The 19,051-nt window shown below is 36.8% G+C and overlaps 1 protein-coding gene across 1 annotated transcript in view; it reads left to right on the forward strand.

Moving 5' to 3' along the window:
* AGMO (alkylglycerol monooxygenase) overlaps positions 1–19,051 on the forward strand; it is a 321,738-nt gene that overhangs the window by 105,290 nt on the left and 197,397 nt on the right. Inside the window, exon 5 of the mRNA XM_055141569.1 lies at positions 15,596–15,691. Within this exon, the coding sequence (XP_054997544.1) occupies positions 15,596–15,691 (96 nt within the window). The remainder of the gene's footprint in view (positions 1–15,595; positions 15,692–19,051) is intronic.

The raw sequence follows: 19,051 nt of genomic DNA on the forward strand, positions 1-19,051 counted from the left end.
AAAGACTTACCGTGAGATATAAAGTAAGATGAGAACATGGCCATTTTATATTTAATATCATTAAGGAAAAATAATGTATAGAGTTTTTTCAGTTCAAATATCTACAAATAGTTTATTAGAAACTCAAAACAGATTTATAAAAAGCAGTTCTTGTATCCTGAACTCCAAATAATGTATACTTAAATCCTTTACTGTATTTGCATATTGTATTAGCTATTATAATGCTTAATAAAAAGCTTGATTCTGAAATATTTTCACAGAAGGACATGTCAAGACCAAAGAACAATAGATTTTTCTTCTAGTTGTAAGTTTCCCTGACTCACAGGGACTACATGTTCTACTTTTTTGCATTTATCTTCTGAGTTCTCTAAAATAAACTTTCCTGTAAAAGGACATGGAAACAGTAAACTAGAAAGTCAGATTTTTTTGTTTGTGTTTTGGGCCACACCCAGCTGTGCTCAGGACTTCCTCTTGGCTCTGCCCTTAGGAATTACTGCTGTTGGGCTTGAGGGACCATATGGGGTGTTGCAGATAGAACCCAGGTGAGCTATGTGCAAGGCTAGCATCCTAATCTGCAGTACCGTTACCCCGGCCCTGAAAGACAGATTTTATTAAATGTCAGTGCTTTTATCAGTAAGCTCTTCAGTATCCTTAAATGTAATATCTGGCATTTTCATGGTTCTTCATAGGCTGCCTAGTTCTTCCTATTTGTTGAGTACACTACATTTATTGAGATCTTAGTACTCTCATGAGACTTCAAAGTTTCACCTTAACATTAAGACACAGGAACCATTTACCTTAGCAACTTTGAAATACAGGAATTAATATGTCTTTCTTTTTTAAATGATAGAACTGAGTTTAATGTGCAGTCACAAAATTAGTAAAGTGAGAAATAAAATTTACCTCATTCCAGCTGACTGCATGGTTTACTACTTTGTAAAAAACTAAGGCTCGCTGAGGGGCGAGTGCACTTGCGGGCTCTCCGGGCGGCTCTGTCTCACCGCCCGTGTCGGGTGCCCCGGAACCTCTGTGTGTGCTGTCGGTTGAGGGAAGGCGACGGAAGGAAGAAGGCCAGACTGGTTGCTCGATCAGTTTATTTCATTCTCTCTCCCTGCTTCTCTCCCGGCTCTCGTGGATCTGGATCCCATGGATCTGCCCCGTGGATCTGCCCGTGGATCTGGCCCCCCGAACCCACTCTTACAGCCTAGTTAAATCTTTCTAGCATGAGGGGGTTGGGGCGTACACATAGGTGTGATCACCATCAATAGAGTAAGGTTCCTTTTCCTCAGGGGATGCTTCTCCTAGGACTTAATTCTCTTTCAGCAGGAGGATCCACCCAAGAGCAGAGTCCCATGAATGTGTTTCTCTTCTCCTCAGCCAGCAAACATATAAGAATTCATAATATTAATTATTTTGTATGGACACAATAAGAGATGCATTAAAGCTTATAGAATTGCTCTCCTGGGGCCATCTCAATCTCAGACTACAGTGCTCAGGCCAGATCAGTCTTTCCTATCCCTGGCAGGGTCCCAGTCTCATAATTACTATTGGATCATGACAGCATTTGTCTATGATCAAGCTCTTAACTTATAGTTAAGAATTAGGCACTTTGGCCAGGCCCATCTCGATGCCAGGGTAGCACATAACTCACCACTTGCCCTGGATCCTTCCCGTCCCACGTCGGGGACCCTGCTTTGGGGTGCTAGGAACTGAGAGCAACTGAGGCTTAAGTGGAGAAAGCAGATGCCCGGGAGGGAATAATATTCGAGGCCAATTAATTCCCAAGTTATAAAAATATAATATTGTCTTCTTGTGTCTATACAAAACAGTCATAGCTTTAAAATAAATTATTCAAAAGGCACAAGAAGAGGAGAAAGGCAATATTAACTTATATAATATAAATTCAGTATCCTAGGAAGGTCTGACCTTGCAAATTAGCAGAGTCAGATTAAGGGAAAGCAGATGATTAACTCTTTTGGGGAAGAGAGCATGGAGAAGTGATTATAGCTAAACAAAAGGATGGGAGAGATTCGGGAACACCTTGATGGGTGTGACTGGGGTAAGCCTAAACTCTGGGTAAAACCGGGACAAGCTACTTGTGGCAAGGAGGGAAAGGACAAAGTAATGTCATCCTACACTACTTAACCTCTACATTACATCCTCAGCTATGTGACTGTCATTGTTCATTTCTGTCTCATTAGGCTACAGCAAATACACCTCTAAAAGACTACTGTCAGAAAAAAAATAATAGATTATTTTTTACATTATACATGAGGTAATTTATACATAATTATAAATAATGTATCATTATGTTGTATATGCGAAAATTTTGGTTCTGAAATGTTGGGTGAAATATTTGGAAGAAAATACTACCAATTTTACAATTACCTAAGACTGACTTTGTGTTTCAGTGAATGGAGAGGGTCCAATAAGACTAAGATATGGAGAATATTTCTAAATATTCTCTTTTAAGAAATAGCTGCATTTATGCAATGTTTCACTATCATGTCTAAAGTAATGGGAAAATAATTATCTCAATATTACACATATGCTCCTGACAATATTTTATTTTGCATGTGGATAACTCAAAACTCCAGTAGTTGCAGCTTAGTGAAAAAATTCTACCAGAAAGAATGTATATATGTTTAAAAGTTCCCCCAGGACATTAGTAGTAGTGATTAATTGATAATTATTAAAATTTGTTTAACTGAGAATCATAAATTTCAAATAAATAAGAAATCTTGGAGATAATACTCAAATAATTTGTTTTAGAAGATGTACTGTGATTCTCAGATGAACCCACTACATCATAGATCTTGAGTAGAAACATCTGATTTCCAATGTATGGTCATCTTTATCTTGTTTTCTGTGTCTTTTCACCTACTAAATTATGAAAAGTTACAGAATAATAAAAATCTAAGTGAAATAAATGTTAATACTTATTTATTATATGAATAGATTCCTTCATATGATTTTCCAAGGACACTGAAAATATGATGAATAAGAAATTAATCCTGGGAATACATCCCCAACTGCTAATATTTTTAGAATGGAGGAGGAGGTGGGAGTAGGAGATCCTATTCTCTGAGAATGAAAGGCAAGGATTTAAATCAGTCTGAGTTCTTGTAGGTCTGCTAGAAAAGAACTAGGTTGTTTAAGGGTCCGAGATAGGTGCTTTAAGCCTTAAAATTGGAACATTTGTTAAGTCTACCTTTTTTTTTTCTTTTGTTTGTAAGATTCTCTTCAGCACACCTACTTAGGCATATAATTTGGTAGTTGCCAAGGTAACATTGTTTTTGATCAAATAATAAATGAGTCATCTTTTGCAGTGAATATTGATTTGAAAAATGAAAAGAAAATTTATGTTCCAAATGCTTTTCTTCATGATTACTAAAACAAGTAGTGTGGCAGATCAACATTAAAAATAAAAATAAGGATTTGACTTGCAAGAATTCCTAAGCAGACATTTTTGCACTTTTAGCCAGTTTCAAGCTCTGATTTAATATTATTCACCCCAAAACCATGATTCATGGATCACATGTTATTTTAAGTAAGACGTATTTACTCTATTATACAATATATGAATTTGCATCCTGTATTCCCCAAATGCACCTTTTGCTATTTTGTGTGATATTTTACTTATATAAAAGACATACTTCAGTACCTTGTTTGGCTAACCAAAGAAAATCCAAATGATTTTACTTTGACAATGTGTGGGGGCAAAAAATGGCATGATTTGTTTCGTAGTAGTCATTGAAGAGTTAATTTACCCTGAACAACACATATTATTATTATTATTATTATTATTTGTTTTTTGGGGTCACACTTGGAGATGCACAGAGGTTATTCCTGGCTCTGCACTCAGTAATTACTCCTGGCGGTGCTCAGGGTACAATATGGGATGCTGGGAATGGAACCCCGGTCAGCTGCATGCAAAGCAAATGCCCTACCTGCTGTGCTATTATGCCAGTCTCGAGTAACACATATTATTAACCTCCTTACTCATTAATTATTTAGCACAGTCCAAGTACTTATCATGTATTTGACATATAATTTCTGATTTTACTGAATTATTAACTAAGGGAGTATCCTGCCTGCACAGGCAGAGCCTGGCAAGCTACCTACTCAATGCTAATTTGATATGCCAAAACCAGTAACGATAAGTCTCATTCACCTGACCCTAAAAGAACCTCCAATCATTGGGAAAGATGAGAAAGGAGAGGCTGCTAAAATCTCAGGGCTGAGAGGAATAGAGACGTTACTAGTGCCAGCTCAAGTAAATTGATGAACAATGGGATGACAGTGATACAGTGATACTAAATTATTTTTACTATTTCAGATTATTTTATGGTGTATGCATTATTTGGTATGCTTTGGTATTTTGGGAGTCTGGGAAGCATTCAGTATTATCCATATCAGTAATTGCAATTGCTCCTTCACTTTCTACCATATGAGAATATGGAAGTTTGCATCAAGATTCTTTGCTTTCTTATAACATAGGTAACCTGTAATACAATTTGACAATCTTTTTATTTTGCAAACAATAACATGTTTTTGGATATATAATGTTATGCATGTACTGAAGCAATAGCACAACGGGTAGAGCGTTTGCCTTGCATGCAGCCGACCGGGGTTCAATTCCTCCGTTCCTTTCAGAGACCCTAGCAAGCTACCGAGAGTATCCTGCCCACGTGGTAGAGCTTGCAAGCTACCTGTAGTGTATTCCATATGCCAAAAACAGTAACAAATCTCACAGTGGTGCCTGCTTGAGCAAATCGATGAACAACGGGTTGACAGTGCTACAGTGCTATTGTTATTATAATGTCATGTAAAATAGTCAGGATTAAATTTTATTTTCTCCACCTTATAAAGAAAGATCCTCAGTACTATGATTTTATACAAAAGACATAAATACAGAAAATGAAAGAATACAGTACATAAAATTTCATAGTATCCAAAGACCAAAATATGGAATAATTTAAACAATAAAATTTGAGTACACAATAAATTTTGACATAGTTTGGAGCTATAGTTAAAGTATATAATAAATGAATTAAATTAATACTGTTATAGATAAATTATTGAATATGTCAATAATTGAGGATAAATAATTGTGACAAAACATGTCTTAAACAATTCCCATTACAAAAGATAAAATTGCCTTGTAGTGGTGAAATTAATGCTGTATATCACTGTCACTGTCATCTCGTTGCTCATCGATTTTTTCGAGCGGGCACCAGTAACGTCTCTCATTGTGAGATTATTGTTACTGATTTTGGCATATACAATATGCCACAGGTAGCTTGCCAGGCTCTGCCGTGTGGGCTCGATACTCTCAGTAGTTTGCTGGGCTCTCCGAGAGGGGCAGAGGAATCGAACACGGTCGGCCGCATGAAAGGCCAACGCCCTACCGCTGTGCTATCTCTCCAGCTCAATGTTTTATATACACATGATTATTTTATTGATACAAAACTGGAATTTATGTAATGTAAGGAAGTTAAGTTTGTTAAAATTACTTTAAAATTATTCAAAAGTATAAAATATTATACTTATATAATATAAAGTACAAAATATTATATCTCAATACTGCTCACCATCACTAAGAAGATAAAACTTATTATCTCCTTTACTCTGCCATTACATTTTTGCTGGAATCTCTTCTTAGTAAATTTCTTATAAATAATATATAATGGGAGAGGAAAAACAGACTGAGTAGGCTGAGATCATAACTTCAGAGTAGAGAGTTTTTAATATAACAGTAATGTCTTATTGGTAGTGTGTACCATTTGGTACAAGGTGTGACTAAAAACTTCTCTTCACAGTCTCAATCTCCAAAACCCATAGTACCAGTCTGATTCTGAGACAAAGCGTGTACCATGCTCAGATTAAGGGGTAAAATAACTTATAATAACTCCTAGAAAGTTATAACTTATTAATAAGTTATAAACAAATAACTTATTAATAACTCCTAGAAAGTGTAAAGATCTTGAAACTCAAGGAACATTTGAGAAAGTCATAAGAGGAACTGATGAAATATAAAGAATAAAACAATGTGTCTTAGAGGGGAATCTTAAATGAAAAAGTACATGGGGAAAGGAAGGAGTTAGTGAAATCTAAATACTTTTTATATTTTAGTAATGCCTATTTTGTAGTAATGCAAGGTTGTTTTCCATTTTTTGACAATGTTACATACTAGTAAGCAACAGTAGAAACTAGGTGGAGGAAAGGATACTCTTTTGCAGCTCTGTAGCAAATATTAAACTGTAAGAAAATATTAAAAACACAGCTGCAGAGTCATAAAAGAATTTTTGTACTGTTGATGATAGTTTAACTTAGAACTGTGCATTAGCAGTAGACAATCTTAGGACTCCAAGAGCATCATAGAGATCACTGATTCTGCCAATGTCATTGTAAATGATCTCTTATGCTAAAATTGCTTGTTTCTATACCAAATAACCCTGTTACATTGCCCACTGTTACCTTTCTGAATGAGTAAGTTCAATTGCTCCATGGTTTTTTTTTTATATTCTTTTTTATTTTTTTTAATTTTTTTAATTTTATTTATATTTTTTATGCTTTTTGGGTCACACCCAGCGATGCTCAGGGGTTACTCCTGGCTTTGCACTCAGGAATTACTCCTGGCAGTGCTTGGGGGACCATATGGGATGCCGGGGATCGAACCCGGGTTGGCCGCGTGCAAGGCAAACGCCCTACCCACTGTGCTATCGCTCCAGCCCCTATATTCTTTTTTAAAATTTTCTTTTATTTTCCCTTTTTTTTGTGGGATATTATTTTTAATTTTTTAAATTTTTTTAATTTTTATTTTATCACCATGTGGAAAGTTACAAAGTTCTCAGGTTTATGTCTCAGTTATACAATATCCAAACACCATCCCTTCACCAGTGCCCATATTCCACCACCAAAATCCCCAGCATACCCCCGCCCCCGGTCCCCCCCAACTGTATAACTAATGAATTTCACTTTATTTTCTCTTTACCTTGATTACGTTCCATATTTCAACACAAAACTCACTATTGTTGTGGGAGTTTTACCCCCAAACAAGACAGCCCAACTAAGGAAGCATTTGATAATTAGTTTTCCATTAAAAGATTGTATGTTTTCAGTTTTTAGAAAAGGTCACGCGGCCGCGTTAGTGATGTGTCCCAGTCCTGCATCCCGGAGCCATGTTAGTTGCTGCTCAGTGTCGCCAGGGCTCCAATCTGGAGAAGGTGTGGTGGCTGCACCTCCTCCGTCTGGATCCCCGGTGTTGCTGGCCCCGATTCGTGTCCGGAGCATTCTTTGGGTTGCGTTGCTCACCAGAATGCCTGGCTGCTTCTCTGTTGAATGTGGCAAGATGGCACAGAGGGTGGGTCGAGGGCGTGACTTCCGGCAGCCGGGACCACTTGGAGGCTGGGCTTGCTCCATGGTTTTGAGAAAGAAATCTCATTGATTTCTTGTTACATGAAGAGATAGGGAAAATCTCATTCCACCAGTGTGGTCCCTATATTTCTTGTGAATAATTATTTCAATAGTTTTAACTTTGCAATACTGGGGGTGGCAGGCCTCTCAAACAATACTCAGGGTGGCCTGGGACACTTTCAGCAATAGTCTGCCCATTCGTTGAGCAGTTCAGAGCTAGGGCCCAGGATGCAGTGCAGTGTTGCTTGAGTCCTGTGGATACCACCTGGGCAGCCACAGCCCACTGTCCTGGCCAGGGAGCATGCAGTGTCTGGGGTCGAATGGAGGCCAGTTTGCCTTGCATGAGGCCTAAAATCCCTTTACTATTTTTGTGACCCCACATTATTGTTTTTTAAACTAACCAAGAAGTGTTTTTAATGAATTAGTATTTTTTCACTGTAGCATTGCCTTAGTCTATATTTGTCAAGGTATGTTTATCAATTCTCTCTCAATTCCGTTGCTCATCGATTTGTTTGAGCAGGCACCAGTAACATCTCTCATTGTGAGACTTACTGTTACTGTTTTTGGCATATCCAATACGCCAGGTAGCTTGCCAGACTCTGCCCTTCGGGCACGATACTCTTGGTAGTTTGTTGGGCTTTCCGAGAGCGGCGGAGGAATCGAACACGGGTCGGCTGTGTGAAAGGCGAACGCCCTACCACTGTGCGCTCCAGCCTATTGTGACATATAGGAATATAACAGATTTTTGTGTCTGTTGATCTTTTAGTCAGCTACTTTTCTATATTGGCTTATTGTTTCTAATTTTATAGTTGACTCTTTAGGGTTTTCTATGTATACTATCATATCATGTGCGAACAGTGGTAGTGCAACTTCTTTTCTTATGTGGATTTTTCTTTTTTTTTCCCCACTGGTTCTTGTTTTTAAGACTTCTAATAACATATGAATTGTAGAGAGAGACAGTGGACCACATATTTGCCATATGTCTGATCTCAGAGGAAATGCTTACAGTTATTTTTTCATTGAGAATGATACTGTCTCCGGGTGTGTTATAGGTAGCCATATCTTTAGGAAAGTTCCTTTCAGCACAATTTTGTTGAGAAATTTTTGGTTTTTGTCGTATTTTTTTATCATGAATGAATATTATTGAAAGCTTTTTCTGCATTAATAGAGAAGATCATATAATTATCTTCACATTTATTTATATTCTATATTATGCCAATTTCTGTATGTTGCACCATTCTGCATCCCTGGAATGAATCACACTTAATTGTGGTGTATGATATTTTTGATATGCTGCTGGATTTGACTTATTAATATTTTGTTGAAGATTTTGAATTCATCAGGGAAAGTGCTAGACATTTTTTTAGTAATATTTTTCTTTCTTTTGGGTATTAGAGTAATGTTTTCAAAGAAGTAGTTGGAAAGAATTCTTCTTTTCTCAATACTTTGGAAGAGATTGAGGAGTAAAAGTAGTAAGTTTCTGTAGGTTTGAGGTAACTCACCAGTGACCCCATCTGAACCAAAGCTTTTGTTTTTGGACATACACTAAATTAGTATTTCCTTAATCATGATTAGCCTGTTTTTCTATTTACTCCTCACTGAGTTTTGGCAGATTACATAATTGTAAGAACCTGTCCATTTTTTTTTTGGGTCTTCCATTTTAAGAGTATAAATTTATAGTAACCTCATGATAAATTGAATTTCTAATTAGCCCGTGGTAATTTCTCCCATTTCATTTCTGATCCAATTTATTTGAGAATTTTTTCTTTCTTTCTTCATTATCCTATCCCATAATATGATTACATATCAAATTGTTTTTCCCTTTCCATTAAACTGAGAGAAGTAAGCCTAGAAAATTTTATGAAATATATGGTTTTCATAGAAATTTCGTAATGAAACCAAGACTTAAAATTTTATGTTATCAGGGCTGGAGAAAAGTACAGTGGGTAGATCACTTGTCTTATAATAGGCCAACTTGGAATTTGATCCTCAGCACCCTGTATGATTGCCTGAGCTCACTAGGAGTGATCCTTAAGCACAGAGCCAGGAGTCAGCCCTGAAAATTGCAGGGTGTGGCACAAAGAACAAAACAAAAATAAAACATAACCAACAAACCAAATAAACAAAAAATAGACAAAACAAACAAGCAAAAAGAAATATATATGGGTTTTTATATATATGTATATATACATATATATATATATATATACACATACACACATATATGGGGGGGAGATGGTATCCAGAAATAATGAACAGCATGTAAGGCAATTCCTTGCATGCAGCCTTCCTAGGTTTAATCCTCGAAACCCACCAAAATTGATTCCCGAGCAAAGATCCAGGCATCTAGAAGCCCTGAGCACCTCCTGGCGTGGCTCCAAAACAACACAACGGTAGAAAAGTCTTGGGGAGGGGAGGTATAAAGTTTCTTTCTTACATGCTGCCAATCCAATACAATTCTTGTATGACATGGTTCCCTGAGCATCATTGGGTCTGGCACTGGATGACCCTAGTACTGCTGGGTTGATCCAGGTAGTCTCTTGACTTAAGTGACAGCCTTGCAACAATCCTCAGCTTAGGAAATCATGTAGAGTGTTTTATTAACTCACTGAACCACTCTTTATTTGGTCTCAAATTTCCAGGAGGGGCTTCTGGGACTGCTGAGCACTATTTGAGAATCCACATGCCCTATCAAAGAATGTATCTTGAATAAGAGACTAGTATTCTTTTGCTGTTCACCAATTCAATTTATTGCTAATAATATATTTATAACTAATAAAACTTACCTGCTTCTGATGAAAGTTGAGAATTTCATAACTTCAGGCTAGAAATAAAAGCTAGATGAGTTTTGGCAAATGATGTATTTAAGATGCATAATTATTACTAAGCAGTATTGAGATGATAATTGAGAAAAACCTATTTGAATAATTTACAATTAAAATGAAAATATTCAGAACTGTTTTTAAAATATCTGGACTTTGGGAAATAATAACTACAGAACCCAGATGTAAAATGGAAATCAGAGATTGTTTTATTCTACTTCTTTGTTTAGTTACCCATTTGACTAAATGTCTTCTTAAAACATGAATCCAGTTTGGGGAATCAGTATTGCTAGGCAAACACAACAGATTGTGTTTATTACTTGATTGTAATAATTCTGTGGTTTAAATATAAGTTGTATAAGTTGTTTTTTCAAATAAGTATATATTTGTTAAGAAACGTGGAACTTTGTAGGAGTCAAGGAATTCATCCATTTCTTTTAGGTTCTCTTGTTTCATGGCATACAGACTTTCAAAGTAGTCTCTGATGATCCTTTGAATCACCTTGGTTTCTGTTGTGATGTCCCCCTTTTTATTTCTGGTTCGGTTTATTCGGGTTTTCTCTCTTTCTTTCTTTGTGAGTCTTGCTAGCGGTTTATCAATCTTATTTATTTTCTCGAAGAACCAGCTCTTTGTTTCATTGATCTTACGGATTGTTTTTCGGGTTTCCATATCGTTAATTTCTGCTCTAAGTTTTATTATTTCTTTCCTTCAATCTGGTTTGGGTTCCTTTTGCTGGTCCTCTTCTGAGATCTTGAGCTGCGAAGTCAAGCTATCTATATAGGCCCTTTCTTCCTTTCTGAGGAAGGCTTGCAGAGCTATAAATTTTCTCCTTAACACAGCTTTAGCTGCATCCCATAGGTTCTGGTAGCTTGTTTCTTCATTCTCATTTGTTTCGAGGTATCTCTTGATTTCTTCCTTGATTTCCTCCGTGACCCACTCATTGTTCAATAGTGAGTTGTTTAATTTCCAAGTGTTTGATTTGGTTCTCCGCGTCTGTGCGTGATTAACTTCCATCTTCAGTGCATCATGGTCTGAATAGATAGTTGATACAATTTCTATCTTCCCAATTCTATTAAGGTATAATTTGTGGCCCAGAACATGGTCTATTTTGGAAAACGTTCCTTGTAAGCTGGAAAAGAATGTGTATTCTTTCTTTTTGGGGTGTATAGCCCTGTATAGGTCTATTAGCCCTGTCTCTTCCATTTCTTCCTTCAGGGCAATCATTTCCTTGCTGAGTGTTGTTCTTGTCGATCTATCCAGAGGTGATAAGTCAGTGTTGAAATCTCCAACTACTATCGTGGTGCTAGTTATGTCCTCCTTAAATTCTGTTAGGAGTTCCTTTACATATTTAGCTGGTTGTTCATTAGGTGCGCATACATTTAGGAGTGTGATTTCTTCCTGTTGTACATATCCCTTGATGAATATAAAATGACCTTTGCTGTCCCTTCTGATCTTTTTCAGCCTGAAATCTATGCTATCGGATACTAGTATGGCCACCCCCGCTTTTTTTTTTTGAGGGGGCTGTTTGCTTGCAGGATTGTTTTCCATCCTTTGATTTTGAGTCTGTGTTTGTTCTGGCTATTCAGATGTGTTTCTTGTAGGCAGCAGAAACTTGGGTTTAGTTTCCGAATCCATTTTGCCACTCTGTGCCTCTTGATTGGTGCATTTAGCCCGTTAACATTAAGAAAAATTATTGTCATGGGATTTTGTGCCATTTTCCTGTAGGGTTTGTTGTTCTTATAGGTCTTTTTCCTTGTCTTATAGTAGCCCTTTGAGTCCTTCTTTTAAATTTGGTCTTGAGGGGCTGGAGCGATAGCACAGCGGGTAGGGCGTTTGCCTTGCACGCGGCCGATCGGAGTTCGAATCCCAGCATCCCATATGGTCCCCTGAGCACCGCAAGGGGTAATTCCTAAGTGCAGAGCCAGGAGTAACCCCTGTGCATCGCCAGGTATGATCCAAAAAGCAAAAAACAAACAAACAAACAAAAAACAAAAAATAAATTTGGTCTTGAGTCTATGAAGTTCCTGAGCTGTTGCTTGTCCATGAAATAGTGTATGGTTCCTTCAAGTTTAACTGAGAGTTTAGCCAGGCAGAGTATTCTTGGTGAGGCATTCATTTCATGAAGTTTTTTCACTATATCCTACCATTGTCTTCGGGCTTGGAGGGTTTCTTCTGATAGGTCTGCTGTGAATCTAAGGGGTGCGCCTTTGTATATGATCTCCTTCTTTGATCTTGCTGCTTGCAGTATTGTGTCTCTATCCACGGCATCCATCATTCTGACTATGATATGCCTTGGGGATTTTCTATTTGGGTCCCTTTTAGTTGGCACCCTTCGGACTCCTTGTATCTGGATGTTCGCATTCTCTAGCTCTGGGAATTTTTTAGCAATGATGTCTTTAATGGTGTTTTTTTCATTGGGATTGTTTCTGTGTGGTTCCAGCACTCCCATGATTCTTATGTTGTTTCTCCTGAGGTCATCCCCTAGGACTCTAACTTGCTCTAGAGCCATTTTGAGGTCTTTTGCCATTATTTGTTGTTGCCTATATGCTTTGTGCAGCTCATCTTCAAGCTCACTGATTCTGTCTTCGGCTGTAGTCATTCTACTATTGAGGGCTCCTACGGAGTTTTTAATTTCATCTACTGATTCTTTTAGTTGTGTGACTTCTGTTCGTAGCTTTGAAATTTCTGCTCTCATTTCTTCCTGGATTATCTTGGTGGAGCGTTCCAACGCTGCATCCATATCCTCCCTTAATTTGTTGGATGTTCGTTCCATAGTTGTGTTGAGTTCGTGAACCATCCTCACAATTTCCTCTCTGAATTCTTTATCTGAGAGGAGGGTGTATTTCTGGGAGGGAGGTCGCTGCTGAGGTTAGTGAGATATTTTCTTGGCTCTCTCCTGGTGGTGGGGATTTTCTCTGTTTCTTCATGTTGTTATGGGCTTTACTATCTGGAGCTCTCGTTAGCATGGGAGGAACCTCACCTGAAGATTTGTGGCTATGCTCTTTTGACAAAGGACTTTTCTGTGCAAGTTGATGTGTTCATTGACAGTTTTCTTGAAGTTAGGATAGGCTAGGTTAGTTGAGTATTAACATATAGTAACTAAGATGATCAGGGAGTTTTTTCGGAGGAATGGGTTCTATCAATTGTGGCCAAAGGACAATGCATAGAATGGTAAAAAAAATACCTGCGGTTGCGTTAGCGGCCTGTGCTCCAGAAAGAGGCCACGCCCACTTTTGAGGCCACCCCCCCCCAAGGAGAGGATACACCCCTAACCTGTTCGAACACGGGAGGGCGGGGTCAGGCACGGTGGGCGAATGACTGAGACCTGCCCGGCGGGGCTGGGGTGCTCCGAGCTGGCCCGCTGCCGTGGGCGGGCACGGGACTCGACCTGACACCATGCACAAAAGTCAGATCAAAATAGATTAAAGACCTCAACATCAGACCACAAACCATAAGGTACATTGAAGACAAGGTAGGCAAAACCCTCCACAATATTGAAGATAAAGGTATCTTCAAAGATGACACGGAACTAAGCAATCTAGTAAAAACAGAGATCAACAAATGGGACTACATTAAACTAAAAAGCTTCTGCACCGCAAAAGATACAGTGACCAGAATACAAAGACTATCTACAGAATGGGAAAGGATATTTACACAATACCCATCAGATAAGGGGTTGATATCAATGGTATATAAAGCACAGGTTGAACTCTACAAGAAGAAAACATCCAACCCCATCAAAAATTGGGGCGAAGAAATGAACAGAAACTTTACCAAGGAAGAGATACGAATGGCCAAAAGGAACATGAAAAAGTGCTCTACATCACTACTTATCAGAGAGATGTAGATCAAAACAACCATGAGATACCACCTCACACCACAGAGGCTAGCACACATCCAAAAGAATAAAAGCAACCGCTGTTGGAGAGGATGTGGGGAGAAAAGGACCCTTCTACACTGCTGGTGGGAATGCCGGCTAGTTCAGCCCTTTTGGAAAACAATATGGAAGAGTCTCAAAAACTAGAGGTTGAGCTCCCATTTGACCCAGCAGTACCACTGCTGGGAATATATCCCAGAAAAGCCAAAAAAGTATAGTCAAAATGACATCTGCACTTATATGTTCATCGCAGCACTGTTTACAATAGCCAGAATCTGGAAAAAAACCCGAGTGCCCTAGAACAGATGACTGGTTGAAGAAACTTTGGTACATCTATACAATGGAATACTATGCAGCTGTTAGAAATAATGAGGTCATTAACTTTGCATATAAGTGGATCAGCATGGAAAGTATCATGCTAAGTGAAATGAGTCAGAAAGAAAGAGACAGACATAGAAAGATTGCACTCATCTGTGGAATATACAATAATAGACTATAAGACTAACACCCAAGAATAGTAGAAATAAGTACCAGGAGGTTGTCTCCATGGCTTGGAGGCTGGTCTCTCATTCTGGGCAATTCAGAGAAGGGGACACCAAGTACAATGTGGTTGGAGGTCATGTGGGGGAAAGATGATGCGGGCCGAATATAGACTAGAGACTGAACACAATGGCCACTCAACACCTTTATTGCAAACCACAATACCTAATCAGAGAGAGAGAACAAAAGGGAATACCCTGCCATAGTCGCAGTGTGGGGTAGGGGGAGATGGGACTGGGGAGGGGGAGAGGGATGTTGGGTTTGCTGGTGGTGGAGAATGGGCACTGGTGAAGGGATGGTTTATCAAACTTTGTAAGGGAGAAACATGAGCACAAAAAATGTATAAATCTGTAACTGTACCCTCACGTTGACTCACTAATTAAAAATAAACTATTAATTTAAAAAAAAAGAAACGTGGATCTTAAAAATGGTTATTACTATGAACCATAATATAATCCTTTCTTTACTAATTTGGAAAAGACAAAGAAACATTGATCCCTAAATAAAGCCATGAAGCAAATTTTAAATCATATTCTACCTTATCCTTATAAATATACTTTTATTGTAATATAATTTTATTACTAACAATGCTGGGATTAATACAGATTTTGGGTGCTGTCTAGGTATTAAGTATGTACAGTTAGTTGCTTCAGAAAAACATATCCATCATCTTCAACGTTAACAAAATGACAAACTATACACGATATTTTAACTTTAAAACATTGAATATGAAAATAAATGCAATGAATGTAATACCAACATGCCTGCAACTTTATCAAAATGTAGAAAATTTATGTTGTTAAGTCAAAAGTGGAAATAAAATATACAGAATAAGGTATTTTTACAGTCATTTAAATAGGAATGCTGAATGGTTAGCAATTGTATATGTTTGTTGAAAAATCACACTTATACATTTAAATTTTTTTTAATCTTCCAGATATTCTACATACCGCTGGCCCTCTTCATACCACCATCTGTATATGCTGTTCATATTCAGTTCAATCTACTCTATCAATTTTGGATACACACTGAGGTAAATATGTATATTTTTAAACTTTATGCCTAAGTAGACTAAGGCAATGTCCTGGAAATCCACTAGAAGCTGATTTATTGTGTAAGAAAAATCTTTGTCTGCCTTCTTTAAGGAGAACCATCTGTTCATTTTTATTTCTCTTTACTGAATATATATTGCAAAGGTTATAAGATGCAATGAGGCCAGTTGGTCTCAATTAAATAGAACAATTTTTGAACTATTAAGTACCAAAACATTTTAATCTTATATTTAATAAATATCTTCCTGTATTACACTTTTTAAATTGTTTTGCGAAAAGTTGTTGAAATAATTTTAATTTAAAAGTACAAATATGTGTCATATATTTATAAATGCATCACTATATTTACAAATATTTATATTTTATAAAAATATTTCTCATATAATTATTGTACAATAAACTATGTTTTTTTGTAAATATCTATACTATCATACTTTTAAATTTATAGATAATATATTTCCATGGTACCTCTTTGAAGAATTTTAATGTTTAAAATAATTATCAAAGCATTTTTATTCCAAAGCGTGATTTAATTTTGGAGTTTACATATTCTTAAATACTGTTAAATATATTGCTGTTTTGTTTAAACCCCAAAACAATTAGCCAGTATAATTTCCTAAGCTTTCTGTGCTATCTCAAATTGTCAGTCTTGAATATTTGCAGATAGATCATTAAACAGCTGATTGGTTTATGAACTATTGCACTGATCTGGTTGTTAAATATCAAAACTCACAGGCCTGAAAAAATTCTGACTTATACACCTGAGAACGCTTTCAAACATTTGGTATTTATTGGAAGTCTTTTGAAGTTCTGTGGGAAGTACATTTGACAGGTGCTGCAACTGGTGGGCCAATACTGCAAATCCCAGCTGTTTTAGATGCCAGATCTTGATGCCACAAAGCTCATTATTTCATTAATCTGCAATATTTCATGCTACTGATTCACTTGGAGTAAAAATACTGTTAGCATGACTTTGGACATATGTGACATTTTTTAAAGGTCTGTCAAGAAGTAGTATTGCATTTTATGGTAGTTAACATATATCAAACAGTCAGTACTACAACAGTCTGAAGGAGTTGTTGAGGCCAATTCTACATCTAGAGGTCAAAGACCAAATTTGTTTAAATCAGTTAAGGGATGATGATTTACAGAGGGGTGGAAGCAAAGAAGAATTACATTTTTATAGCAGCTCTGCTACAGATTATGAGTCATGTTGTGTTTGTAGAACAATGGTGCCCAAGTACCTTCTGCCTGTTACCAATTCCCTCTGAGAGGTCCACAGACCTGGGCTTCTATCTCAGGAAGTAAAGGGAGATTGAGGGAAAACCAACTGTGAGAAATTCCTTTCATGCTCTTACCCATTGCATTGGTTCATTTTCAAATCAAAAGCAATGCCTTAGTTCTAAATGCCTTAGTCAAAAGCAATCTTGCTCATGATGTACTTCATACTGTATTTATTTATTTATTTATTTATTGCTTTTTGGGTTGCACCCAGCGGTGTACAGGGGTTACTCCTGGCTGATGCACTCAGGAATTACTTCTGGTGGTGCTTGGGGGACCATATGGGATGCTGGGAATCGAACCCAGGTTGGCCATATGCAAACACGGGCAAACACCCTACCCACTGTGCTGTTCCTGCAGCCCTGTAATGTACTTCATACTTTAGAAATTGTTGTATACTTACTTCAGTTAAGCTATACAAGAAGCAAAACTATACTTTCTAAAGAATTAACCATGAATTTAAAATTATATCTTTAGCTGGGAAAATGGATTTTAAGATTTTTTTAAACAGGGATGTATTTACTTCACTTCATTATTATCATCATTTGTTTACAGACAATAATCATTCAGAAAGCAGAATAAAAGAAGTTATTACAGTGATTGATGCTTTAAAAAGTCAACTTTGAAATAGACTACTTGACTGTGCATGAGACAGCATTTTATTTTTACTATTTCCTTGTCCTGCTTTTTGAATTAGAGATTCAGAAGTCTAAAAACAAACAATACACACACACACACACACACACGCACACACACACACACACACACCAAAATACAGAATAAAAAGCCTTTCAATCTAGAAAGCTTCCCCTTATACGAAGATTAATATGTGAGTTCTTTTAAGCTGCTTAGGCAGTATTCATTTTAGAGATGAAGTTAGGATCTTTGTTAAGAGATAATGATATGCAAGTCACAGCTTTAAGTCTTATGGAAGAAGTTTCTTGTATGCATCTAAAAGGAGGTTTTATTCTCACAAGTTGTGTCCCTTTTGCATTCAACCACAAAATTGTTGCTCACCAGAAGCCAAATCTTCCCTGAGGGAGAATCCCTGTAGTTTCTAAAAGTAGAATAGAATTCACATACTTCAACCAATTAGAGTAGGCCAAGATGAAGAAAATAATAGCATGTGTTTATAGGGTTGAGGATGCTACACAGAGGTTAAGTTGCAAGCCTTCCATTCACTGAATGTACTACTATGGTGGTGGTCCAGATGGTGCCTTGGCATTAGAGGGCCACACCAAATTGTCAGGCCCTGGTAGTGAAATATCTGGCTGAGTTGATTCAAATTTGCCAGTAATATGTCCTTAAAAAAGGAGAGGGAAAAATAGCATTATTAAATTATCATGTATGAAAGAAAAAAATTCTGTAATATGTATAAGAAAATATACGTAATTATTTTCGTTATAGTACTATTTATAGTACCCCCAATCTGGAAACAACTCTTGTGCCCAATCTGAGATGAGCGGATGAAGAAGTTTGAGTATATATAAAGAAGGTATTACCAGTCAGCTATGAGAAAACATAAAGTCTTGCTTTTTGCTCTAACATGGATGACATTTTAGATTCCATTCACTTCCATCAATTGATTGCTATAATTTTCTGGGAAAATGTTAATGAAATATAAAATAGTTTATTTGATAGTACTCTGAAACTTTTTTCAAGCATTATTTTGTAGGTCTTTGAATAAATTTTATTCCGTATGTATGAAATTAATTTTGTTTTTCTCTCTGTTTTATTATTTACATATAGTTCACTTTAAATATAAAATTTGGGGAGTAAGTCTGGCCTTAAACATTATTTCCCTCTCTGTAATCTTAGGAATCCCAATGTATACTTACCACCTGATATTTCTGATTTCTGATATTACTTATCAAAAAGCAATGATTCTCTAAATTTTAAATTTTTACTTTCTTACATAGGTTTATTTTTGTTTTTAAATTTATAATTATTTTATTTGCTTATTATTTGGTCTTTGAGTATACTATTATTTTACTCCAACTAAATATATTTCTCTGATTTGATATTATTGGTTAAATTTTAGAATTTCCATTTATTTAAAA

Source organism: Sorex araneus, chromosome 1 (genome assembly GCF_027595985.1).
Source record: "Sorex araneus isolate mSorAra2 chromosome 1, mSorAra2.pri, whole genome shotgun sequence".
NCBI classification, from domain to species: domain Eukaryota; kingdom Metazoa; phylum Chordata; class Mammalia; order Eulipotyphla; family Soricidae; genus Sorex; species Sorex araneus.